A 12,972-nucleotide genomic window follows, 5' to 3' on the forward strand; every position below is an offset into this window, starting at 1 on the left:
TAATGAAAGTGGTTTAGACTGTCTGCCTGTGTTTTTTATAAATTGTGAACCGCTGAAAGGAATGAACAAGGCCTTGTGACTTAAATACTAACACCATAATACATTGGAGAAAGTGGGAACACAGCTTATTTTGTCCATTGTCCATCAGCATACACGAATATGAAGGTTTCTGCACGTTTCTGCAGGTTTCGGCCTTGAACACTGTTCAAGGCCATGCGTGCGTCAAACTAAAGCAATGGAAGACAAGCCGCCCACACGCAGCCGCCCACTCCCTGTCAGGGCATTTGAAAACATTAGTCAGAATGAAGTGTCGTTTTTACTTTCTGCCTTTTTTTTGCACTGTTTCACTGGGCATCAGGAGCCATTAGTATTCAGAGGGGCGGAAGACAATTTGACCTTCCCCTAAGCGGAGAGACATGCACTTTTAATTTCTCTCTCTCTCTCTCTCTCTCGCTCTCGCTCTCTCTCTCTCTCTCTCTCTCTCTCTCTCTCTCTCTCTCTCTCTCTCTCTCTCTCTCTCTCTCTCTCTCTCTCTCTCTCTCTATCTCTCTCTCTCTCTCTATCTCTCTCTCTGTCAGTGCAGGGAATGATTGACCACAGCTGATAGACTGGAGAGAGAAGTGTGGTCTCTCCATTTGCCTATTATTACTACGCTGTGTGATGGATGGAGCTGTTCATTCGCTCGGATCACTCATTCTCTCGTCAACGCCTCACCTTTCCGATCCGTCACTGACGTTTTACATATTCATACAAAGTATAACCAGACAGCGGCCTCGTGGTTAGAGTGCCGACCGCCCTGAAACTGGGAGGTCGGGGGTTCGATCCCCGGTTGGGTCATCAATCAATCAATCAACTAATCAAATGATTCCCGAGTGCGGACGTGCGGCAGCGGCAAATTTCACTGTGGTAACAGTGTGTGACAGATCATTGACTTTTTTAGCCAATCTACAAGCTTACAACGCGTCGCAGCGCGACGCATTGTGTGCTTGTAGATCAGATATTTTCAGCATGCAAGTGTAAAATGACTGGATCTCTTGTCCTAACGTTTTAGTCTAGTTTTTATTTGTTGACGAAATTGTCAATATATTTAGTCATCATAGCTTAGTCTTCATTTAGTTTCCATTTAGTTTTTCTCAGTGGAAAAAGGTAGTCGACGGACATTTTTCGTCTTAGTTTTAGTCAACGAAAACAACACCGGTTTGTTGTCTGAGATAATTAAGCAGTGAACCCTCTCGGAGGGCACGCACCCCTCCTCACAACACCCGGATGAATCAGTGATCCTGACATAGTCCTGTCTATATAATCAGTAATCACATTGATTTAATTAGAACTTGAATATGGAGCGAGGTGATGGGTTTGTATTAGCTCCATTCACCCACACTGCAATTACCACTGGCCCTTACTCTCTGCCATGATTATATCTCCGGAGAAATACTCTATAATCACTCTCTGCATGTGGTGCACTGGCATTTGAACAGAGGTGGAAACTAACTGAGGTCATTTACTTTAAGTATTGTTCTTCTAGGTGCGTAATTAGGTAATTTTAACCCATTTAGACCTGAGGTCGATTCTACGAATGTCTTCTACGGATTTGGCCCCCATCTTAAAATATGTGGACAAATTTGGCTGAGGAACTGCCATTGGAAAACAGCCTTGAAAGGTTCACTTCTGTGGTCTCCAACATTACACCTAGCTACATGTTTAAGCATTTTTTTTCATATGTACACGTCAATTTCAGCTCTGACATTTGTTTCAGACATGCTCTAGTATGTGATGAGTCTATTTTGGATAAAATATAAATGTATTCAGTTTTTCTCCTCAGGTGAAAAGCTTGCACAATGTTAAATCTGGTCACATATGTTGTTCCAGGGACCCCCCCAGAAGCAAAGGTTTGCGTTAAAAACGTTCACTGTGAAAGAATATAATGTATGCAAAGATTTGCACCACATTTTCACGATTTTTCAAAAGTAGCAGATCTACAAGCTCGTAGTGTGGCTATTTTTCAATAGCTAAAGTATAACATAAAGCTTATAACACCAAGCGGGGTTCCCCTCCAGAATGGATAAAGTATTTCCAATTTATCTCAGAAACAAATATAGTACGTTACTCCACTGTGTTTTACTCCACAGCTGTAGTTGCTGCAGGTTACTTTGTAGATTTTATTTTGGAGATGAATCTTTGACCCAAATCATCTGGTGTTTTCTACTTCAAATGCAATGCTATACTTATTTAGTCGTTACGCGCATCATTTTGTGACAGTTTTTGCTTCATTTAATATAGTGGTTTTGGTACTTTCAGACCTGATTGAAGTGGCATCACAATATACTTATATAATGTAATAAAAGTGGAGGCCATTGAAAAAAAAATCTCTCTCTCTCTCTCTCTCTCTCTCTCTCTCTCTCTCTCTCCACTCCGGGGCGCCGTAATAAAACAATGTTTTCAGGAGTGACTTAAATGATGACACTGACATTGCGTGTCGGATCAGTATAGGGCAATCCAAAGCTCAAGTGCCCGGGGCCGCAAAAGCCTGATCGCCCGTGGTGACAGGGCGATGATCTTCTTCTTCGAGTTCCAATATGGGGCACAGGCCACAGCTGATGGGGTATAGGTTCTGCCAGGTCTCCTGGACTCCACCGGGCAGTGCCGGCCGAATCGACCCCATCTGAGGGCCCTGGCGCTATTCGACAGATGAATTGGCCCCATGCTCGCGCGCGCGTGTAACACAATCAAGAACGACATTTTCGTCGTTTACGCGTCCAGTGAATGAACGCGTGTGCGTTCGGCACACTGCCAGCACTATATCGCCACAGAGTTATATAAGGCTGCTCCCCGACGCTGGACCTGCTATTTTTGAGTCTCCTGTGTAATGCTTTATTGGGTCGTCCACTCACAGATAACAGTCTTTGTATTGAGTCTGTGCTTGAAATGTACTGTAATTCTGCAAACTGTTAATAAATGTTTCAATCAATCAATCGACATGACGTGACGTGACCGGCCCCAGCTCGAGCAGGCATAAAATACTCTTCTTTGGAGAAACACATCAGGGCCACGTTACGGCAGTTGCACGGATTGTTTTGCGGATCTGCGCGTACTCGCCCCACGTGGCGATAATGACATACCCACCGTCGGGAGGCCAGATTGAAAGCGTTTAAAAATGTGTTTCAAGGATCACAGTGCTGTGGTGGTTCTCTGATCGTCGCCTGTACGAAGTTTGAGCAGCAGACCTTGCCGATACGGAGGCGCAGTGTTTTATTTCCATCTGGTCTCAAGCTAAGTGCTTTAAATTGAGGCATTAAGCTCCCAGCAGTGGATCTGAATGTTCCCTCATTATGTTTAAGGACAAGCAGACATGTTAAATTATCTTCTATCTCTCTCTCTCTCTCTCTCTCTCTCTGTCACACTCGCTCACACAAACACACGCACGTACACACACGCACGCGCGCACAGTGCCTGTATGCCCTGTACATGTGAACAAACACATTCTGAAGATGCACACGCAATAAGGGACAGGAATGCATCTGCGTGTGTGCACTGTGTACACTCACTGGTGCACGCACGCGCACACACCAACACACGCACACCCACACACAAAGACCAACACACTTACAGATCGAGACACACACAAAATAGTCCCTTACTGACCATTGCCCTGTTCTGTGTGTGTGTGTGTGTGTGTGTGTGTGTGTGTGTGTGTGTGTGTGTGTGTGTGTGTGTGTGTGTGTGTGTGTGTGTGTGTGTGTGTGTGTGTGTGTGTGTGTGTGTGTGTGTGTGTGTGTGTGTGTGTGTGTGTGTGTGTGTGTGTGTGTGTGTGTGTGCGCGTGTGTGTGTGTGTGTGTGCGTGCATGCGTGTGCGTGTGCATATGCATGTGCGTATGCATGTGCGTGTGTTCCAGGAATGTGAGCTCGGCAGGCGAGGAGGCGAGGAGAAGGATGAGGGAGTGTGACGGCCTGACAGACACTCTGCTATTCGTCATCCAGACATCTCTGGGCAGCGGCGAGATCGACAGCAAGGTGTGTGTGAGAGTGTGTACGTGCGCCTGCATGCTCACAGGAAACTCTTTGACTGCCCCCGTGCGGGCGGGGGTTGCCTAGCAACCGGGCCACGTGTCGATTTTCAGCTAAACCGTTTCATATTTGATAATAAAGCTTAATCTACGAGATATCTCGTAATTGGCTGCGGACTGATGTAGAGGGAACCTATACGAGATATCTCATAGTTGGCAGTCAAAACTTTCAGCATTTGTTTTCCTATACCCGTGTGCATTGTTGTTCTGTGGTGCCAATTACTTAATCAATCAATCAATCAATCAATCAATCAACTGTCGCGATCAATCAAGGTGGCAGTGTCTGCAGGAGGTGGCGTGGTTGCACGGGAATCGGAAGCTTCCCGCTTCCCTCCCGGCTCCCCCTGAGTGCCCTTGAGCAAGACACTGAACCCCTAACATACATGCTCCTAGTGCCTTAATTTCAAATGATGTAATGCACATTGTGAAGCACTTGGCATAAAGGCACGGTCTAGAAGGAGAGCGTGTCACACCCAGGGCTGTACTGGGACAAAAATTCAGCCCGGTCATTTCCGCGCAAATTTGGCCCAGACCGGCCCACCACAAAAAGCAAATTAATGAGAAATTCTCTTCCAAGGAAAAATGACTATGTCCTCTCAAGGATGCCAACACAAATGTACGCGTGGGCGCCTCTGTGCTTGTGAGAGAGTCAATACTTAATATGCAGTGTTTATGGATGGCTGCCTCTTCAAGGTCTGCCCGTGTCCTGGTGTTGGTCCCTGTGTGTGTGTGTGTGTGTGTGTGTGTGTGTGTGTGTGTGTGTGTGTGTGTGTGTGTGTGTGTGTGTGTGTGTGTGTGTGTGTGTGTGTGTGTGTGTGTGTGTGTGTGTGTGTGTGTGTGTGTGTGTGTGTGTGTGCGTGTGCGTGCTTGCGTGCGTCTCAGTAAATGGACTTCCTCAATCAATGTTTAGCTGGCCCCGCCCCTCTCCGCTGTCTGTCTCCAGTCTCCTGCGGTAATGAAGATTGATTCGTCGGCCAATCATGTCATGTGTCACTCTGCATCGTTGCCGTGCGTACAAAATGACCATTCTGCCCATTTTCAACCTAATCTTCATATAATTGGTGCTCACTACTACTCATTGTAAGACGGCGCCATTTCTGGCCACTCACTCTACTCACACAGTTCAGAAACCTGGATACCTGTGACATCATCGGTTTGGCCATTTCAAGCAATGCAAACCAACGTACTGCTTCCTAAGGTTAATATGAGCGTCAAAACACCATTTGTGACTAGATTTGACTGAGGGCCTGCCATTGTGCAACCTCCAGCTTTTCACCAGAGGAGAACGACTACATGTATTTATTTTTTCATCCAAAATGAGTTAATCGCACAGGCAGACTCTTGACATAATAGAGCATGTCTGAAATAAGTGTCAGAGCTGAAATCGACATAAATGCTTAAACATGTAGCTAGGGGTAATGTTAGAGTCCGAAGAAGTGAACCTTTCAAGCCTGTTTTCTCAACTCGCTGTCTCTCTGCAAGACATTACTCTATAAGCCATATCTCCAAAACTGGTGGGTCAAACGGAACAACCAATATGTCAATTTGAAGCTATGATTCCCTGCTTTCACATGACATGAAAAAACGAACGAAACTGGAATGGCTGCACACACGGACAACTATCATCATAACAACTTCCGACGGGTCGTTCTCCCCCTTGAGTAAACATAGAGAACTACTGTATATGTCTGAAGGGATATTTAAGTTGACTTTAATTTTAATTAGAGGGCAATTATAACATTTTAAGACATATAGCCTAAGTCCTATACTAGCCGGGGATATACTTTATTTTGCTCTTTATAGAGGTCATTGTGTCCCCCAGTCTTTATCACTGTAATTGTACAACCTCCTCTCTCTCTCTCTCTCTCTCTCTCTCTCTCTCTCTCTCTCTCTCTCTCTCCTCCTTTGCCTTGCCTCAGGCTCTCTCCTCCATTCTCATGTGGATTTTGTGTATTTTCTTTTTAAAGGAATACAAAAAAAACTCGTAGAGCAGGTCTCAAAGGCCCCCAGACGTCTTGCTGAGCAACATGGGACCACAGCGCACTCCAAAATGGCAGTGTGGATTAATTAAGGCTGTCAATATTTACGGAACATGAAGCCTCTCTGCCCCAAAGCCAGAAAGCAAAGAACTAAAGAGACGTCTTTCTCTTTGATGCTAATGAGAGTCAAACACTGGAGCCCCTCTGTGTTATTGAATGGACTATGAGGTCTTTTGACACGAACCTTCAGTCGGTTTAAACCCTCCAGACTTTCTAGTGATATCTGTGTTTAGGAATGCTCTGATTTCCGAGGGATTCTCTTCAAACTATACCGCTGCTTTTCACTTAACACTTTGACTTCTATTCACGAGTTGCTCGAGTTAATTCATTGTAGAACAAACTTTCCCTGCGGTTCGCGAGTTGTGTTTTCATTGTTTAATCCACGTTTTTTATCAGTTTTATGTCATACGGGCAATCCACCGGACAGAATGGGATATGAGACGCGTTTTGATGATGTCATCGCTCCGGCGAGCAAAGGGTCGATGCCAAATTTTGCACAAATTTTGCAATTTTGAAAAACATTATTTTTTATATTACTCCTCCAGATTCTGTCCAAAAATTGTTACACACTATCTCTATAGTCATGTGTTCAAGACGGATCTGTCCGATATTTCATATTTCATCCTAATTAGCTAACATTAGCTTTCAAAGTTTGCAGGATTGGCCCGTTTTGAACAAAAAGGCTCAAATCATGAACGCAGCGTGCAATTTACGTGAAATCTCTCACAGACTTTCCTGCTGAGGAATATATCCCACCCTTTTCACATTGGCCTGTTATAGCGCCACCAACAGGTGTATTTTGCAAAACACATTTTTGCAATAAAATGCCCCAAATCATCCAATTGCCATCCAAGGCGTTAAATTACACCCTTTTCTCATTGGCCTATTATAGCGCCACCAGGAGGCCACAAACCTGACCTGCCCTGGTGGAGACATGTGCCCCGAGGGGCACTTTATCTAGTTTCCCTTTTTTGTGTCATCTATCATTAGCTATTGTATGTCCATATTATGACTACAGATATGCTCAATTTTTTATTTCACTATAGGTCTTTGATCCACTTAGCTGACTTCTGTAATGACACTCGATTACTACGCGCACACACATACACACGCACATACGCACGCACATAGGCATGCACATATGCACACGTCGTGTTAAATGGGGTGTGATGCACTGTGCTGTGTCTGTAATTTTTCATCATTTCAGATCTCCACTCTAATCTCATTTCAAAGTGGAAGCAGACAGTACGGAATACACAATGAGCTGCAGGGAGTCTGTTCTCCGCTTAAATCGATTCTGAAACTTACATATGCCAGATGCCTCATTATCGGACACCGTTGCCATAAAAAGGGACAAAGGGACAATGTGATTTTAGTATTGCTACATAATTATTATCCAATGAAGTCAACAGGAAGTGGAGCACACACAGCCCAGGAAAAGTGTGGATAGACATCATTGGCAGTCAATGATATTGAACTATGCAACCTCTTCCTCATCAGAACTGTCCTGTTCAACTACTAGGCATTGAATATTCCTCAGGTGAAACTGCAGTTAGGAAGCTAAGATCATATTTTAGTAAAAGCACAGTAATATAAATAATATATAGGTAGTTTCTGATTTAGTAGGTAAAAGCTTTTGGATGCACACATCTGCGTGTGTGGCACTGAAAACGTAGTTTTTCACTGACGTGCGTCAGAACCTCAGGCTCAGACATACAGGGGCTGATCAATGCACAGCGTCAACTTGCCCACTGTGATCTTCTCACTTGCGGGTCGAAGTTGTCATAATGGGGTGTTAGGATATAACACCTCCGGTGTTAGGTGTGTGATATATTTTTATTTTTATGGATCTTAATATCTTACGAACAGCAGGATGCATCCACCACATTGTTCCATCCACCGTCCACAGGCTGTTGAGAGCCACTGTTTTATGTACAGTATTAATTTGCGACAATTTCCTTACATACAGTATATTAACTTTTGGCTGTTACATCTCCTTGTGCTGCAGGGAGCGCTGAGCCTGTTTGAATGGTCCGTCTCTTTCTGTTATTTTATTTAGGCCTACGTATTGTTTTATAAAATTTTTCTCCTCTTCAAATAACGCAGCATTTTTCTGACTGCTACATGAGCTGTGCCTGTTTTGTGGGTGTCTCTATGCAGTGAAACTGTTGTTGGTGCCGCTGCAACATTCATGCAGCACTGCTTGTCTTATATTGCCCGTAGGTGTGCACTACTGTATATGCACATTTTCAGTGCAAAAACTCCTCTAGTCCCGAAACCGTACCGGCTGAGATCAGTACATTTAAGTCCCAAATAGATATTTTATAGTCCCTGGGACTGCGTGTGTGCGTTATCTTTAAGTTGCGTGTGTGTGTTATCTCTTAGTTAAGTCTAGTTGTGTGGTCCTTGGTCCTGGGTCCTGGGCGCTGGGGCGTGTTCCCTCCTCCGCGTCATCAGTGTCCATACCCGAGGCGGGGTTGGCGAAAGGGCCCCTCTGTGTGGAGTTTGCATGTTCTCTGTGGGTTCTCAGTGGGTGTGGTTTTCTGGTTCCACTGAAAAATTGGCCATTATACGCATCTTTTACATTTTACACATAGGGATCAAGCCATCCAGGATCCTTGTGAATCATGACCATAAAACCTTTTATTCTGTGAAAAATGTCAAAGTTTCAACATGGTGGCCCAGTGTTGGGTGTTGCTGTCTTCCCCAAAAATGTCAAATTTTGAAAGTATAAAACCCACACAGTCACACACACACACACACACACACACACACACACACACACACACACACACACACACACACACGCACACACATAATATACAAAATATAACTATCAATAGATAAAATAATAGAAATCCTAAAATGCATTGAATTAACCTTGGATGTAATTTTTGTTTTTAGCGTTGGCCATTCAAAAATAACAGATATACAAGCTCGCAGCATGGACATTTTCGAAAAATCATGATTTTTTTTGAGGTAATTTGGACACATAAGTCACAAAAAAGTCACAGAAGTCATTCCAGTCAATCACTTTTGGCGTCTTCACTTTAATGCCCTCACTTTTATCTTCAACGTGTACTTTGCTCAGCCAATCAAATCATCGCTATGGGGTGCTACAGAGGTTGTACAAATACAGTGATAAAGACCGGGGGACACAATGTCCTCCATAAAGTGCAAAATATACCTCTAACGAGAGAGAAATATGAGTGGAAGCCAGTATTTTCTTCATTGGAGTGGTTATTCCATCATTGTATATACGCTCGTCTCTTCCAGACCATAGAGAACTGTGTGTGCATCCTGCGGAACCTGTCGTATCGCCTGGCCGCAGAGACGTCCCACGGCCAGCAGGGCGGCGGCAGTGAGGAGCTGGACGGCCTGCTGTGTGACTCCAACGGCGAGAGCTCCGGATGCTGGGGGAAGAAGAAGAAGAAAAAGAAGGGAGCCGACCAGGTGAGGGAGGGATCATAGAGTTTTAACCGTAGGCAGTGGCAGCTTCAATGTTGGATAGCCTTACTGGGGACTTGGTTTTAACCCATTTAGACCCATAAAACCTGTGTTTCTATGTCCGTGGTGCTCAACCTTTTTCATGCCATGGACCCCCAGAATTATCTGTATTTGGTCGCCGAACCCCATCTTAAAATATGTTGTTCCAGTGACCCCCCCCCCCCCCCCTCTCATGGGAGCCAAACTACGCGGAAGTTTGGCAGAATGCACTGGAGTCAATGAGAGCTCAGTGACCAGCTCATGAACATTATTTATGAATGACTGAGACCTCCATTCACTGCCATGTATTCAATGCACTTCCGGTGTGGATGCATGGATGGGTGGATGGTCACACAGATTAATGAAAATCAAGTTGTTATTCCGCTAGCTAAGAGAAGTGCAGAGGCTGCTTCTATAATGCATTGAGTGGGATAACAAGGCTTGGGAGCAACACTCGTTTTGTCGATTGGCTACAGTTTTTCTTCGCTGAGGTGTGAGTCACATTTTCATTGATGGATGGATGGGTGGATTGGATGGATGGGCGGCCAGCTAAAGGTGTTGATTGAATGATCGATTTGAGGGGAGTTGTGCAATAATGTTATATCTCCCAGCAAACACACACACACACACACACACACACACACACACACTGGTGGGGCATAGATGAACGTAAATCTAATTATTATTCCGCTAGCTAGGTTGAGAAGAGCTTCTATAATGCATTAAGTGGCAGACCCGGGCTCGTGAGCAACACTTTTCCTTTGTTGAATGGCTAGTTATTCTTTGCCGAGGTGTGCGTCACGAGTCACCTGTTCATTCCGGTTGAAAGCGCTGCATATATCTTCCTATTCCCTCTGTCCTCTCCCTCCTCTGTTCTCTCCTCCAACTCCGTCTCTTGCTGAGAGGGTCACGCGTCTCTCTCTCTCTCTGCGCAACGCTCCTCGTGTTCTCGTAGAGGCTAAATGCACGGCTGACCCGCCAGCACTGTGCGTGCATGACTCAGCACATGGTCTTTAGGGAGAGAGAGAGAGAGAGAGAGAGACAGAGAGACAGAGAGACAGACAGACAGACAGACAGACAGACAGAAAATGAGGCAGTTAGTCGCCAATAGCCTGTTACAGACAGAGAGGAGAGAGAGATAGAGTACAGCAGTCTGTAATGTATTCTCGTTAATCATTTATTAGGCGTAGAGACAGCAAGGACAAGAGGAGGAGGAGGAGGGGGTGCTAAACTGGACCTAAACACTGCTTATGGACTACTGGGGCATGCACGCATGTGCACGCAGTACAAAACAGACAAGCTTGTTTGTGTTATAAATGTCGCATACATGTGTGTGTTGCATCCTCTCAATCCCATTATACATACACACATATATCAAGTAGAGACATGCAGATAATGTTAGACGGGGCAGGGGGTGACATTTCTAAAAGGGCACTTTTTGGTGTAAAATCTTCAAGCTATATTTAGTGTGCGACACTGAGCTCAACTGAGTATAATCAGAGTTACGCAAACTGCGTTCACTTCATGGGGCCAGTCCAAAAACAATGTATTTCCAACTCCAGCTTGTCTCAGTTCAGGCTGCATGAGCAATGCTCGAGCGCTCGGTTTCTGCCCCCTCTATATCGTAACTCTTCTATTTGATGGCTCTGGCTCGCCTGATGGAGGGGAAAGGAACTGGTTGGAAAAGACGTGTTCCTTCCAAGCACTACGTCCAACCAGGGAACCCCCCCCCCCCCGTCAGGTGTAAAGGAGCAACTTGGACACTCAGGCATGAAGGAAGCATGAGTTCAAGTCCGTTGCTCTCCCCTTGTCCCCCATATATGGGGACTAGGCTGGCGGAGGGTGTGTAGAGCCCAGGATCACATTAGATAATTGACACAGGGGTGAAAAATGGGTTACAAAATCGTGGGATAAAAATTATATATATAAAAAAAAAGTGTTCAACACTGAGCTCAACTGAGTATAATGAAGCTTTTACTGGAGCGTTGCAGTCCCGCCCTCTATGAGCGGCCTGGAAGATAATTAATGTTTCACATAGATGTTTCAAAAAGTATTTATTTAAAGACCTGTATAAGCCTTGGACAGACAAACAAAAATGACCCTAACCCTAACCCTAACTGACAAATCATGACAACAAACACAATTATTTGGGCCGAACAAATAATTAGAAAGCAGCAAAAAAAAGGCAGGGTACAGTTTTGTTTTTCTTCTTTCTAATTATTTGTTCGGCCCAAAAATGCGTGTTTGTTGTCATGATGTTGTCACCATCCCAGTTGGCTTTGTCCGAGGCTTACAGGTCTTTAAATAAATACTTTCTGAAACGTCTAAACGTCACGAAAAATGTATGATAAATTCTCTTCCGGGCGGCTCGTCTGGGGTGGGACTGCGACGCTCTACTGTATATCGTGTCTTTCTAAACAGCGAGGGCAATTCTTCCAACATGAAATGCTGCATATATACGCTTCCTGAGAGTTCAGAAAGGGCAATTCTCTTGAACGATGCCTTCCATTACAGCCATGGAAAAGAAGGGGGCATTTGGCATTCCCTTCACCATTAGTAAAAGAATGCTCTAAGACAGGGGTGCCCAAAAGGTAGATCGTGATCTATCAGTCGATCACAAAGGCTGTGCAGGTAGATCACATGATGCCCCTAAAAATATATCATTTCAATTTAAAATCGGCATCTGCCACTTGAATTAAGGCGACTTGACTTTTGACATCAAAAAAGTGCCTGTCAGCTCAAACCCACAATGCTATATCTTCTATGTTTTCAAAAGTGTTGCGTATACAAACCTCAGTAGCATTACAAAGTTATTTAGGCCTACTAAAAAACAACCAATTAAATTAAATTAAACAGTGGTTTGATATACAAGGGGGACATGGTCATTTTCCAGTTCTTTACATATTATGAAACTGCACACTGTAACCTTTCATATGATATAAACACACCCCCCCCCCCCATCGTTTAACCACTCCACACTGCACAGAATGACTTGAGTGGACACTTAGTAAAAGAAGAATAAGGACATCTAGAACATCAAGGCCACTATTTTTTTTTTTTTGGGTGGGTAGATCTCGTTTAGCTGGGAATTTTGAAGTTATAACTCTCAAGTCAAAAAAGTGTGGGCGCCCCTGCTCTAAGAGTCTATGTATGCAAAGTATACAGTATTGATAAATGGAAATACTCCAGTAAAGTTAAAGTACCTAAAGGTTCTCCTTAAGTACGTTACTTCAGTAAATGTGCATATAGTTACTGTCACTGGCTTTATTTTATTTTATGGATATCTTTTGCTGGGCCAGAGCAACATGAGAGCATCGGGATCAAACCCTGAAGACTTGATTAACAGGATTGTTGTTGCGTGTGGCCATGACATATACAATACA

The 12,972-nt window shown here is 44.3% G+C and overlaps 1 protein-coding gene across 1 annotated transcript in view; it reads left to right on the forward strand.

The window, feature by feature from the left end:
• The window catches only part of LOC310867958 (catenin delta-2-like), a gene marked incomplete at both ends in the record, with an annotated part of 449,139 nt that overhangs the window by 364,204 nt on the left and 71,963 nt on the right, over nt 1–12,972 (forward strand). The window contains 2 exon segments of the mRNA XM_083778138.1: nt 3,894–4,011; nt 9,380–9,556. Of these exon segments, the coding sequence (XP_083634264.1) occupies nt 3,894–4,011; nt 9,380–9,556 (295 nt within the window).

The sequence above is a fragment of the Protomyctophum parallelum genome (assembly GCF_964188405.1).
Source record: "Protomyctophum parallelum genome assembly, chromosome: 12".
NCBI classification, from domain to species: domain Eukaryota; kingdom Metazoa; phylum Chordata; class Actinopteri; order Myctophiformes; family Myctophidae; genus Protomyctophum; species Protomyctophum parallelum.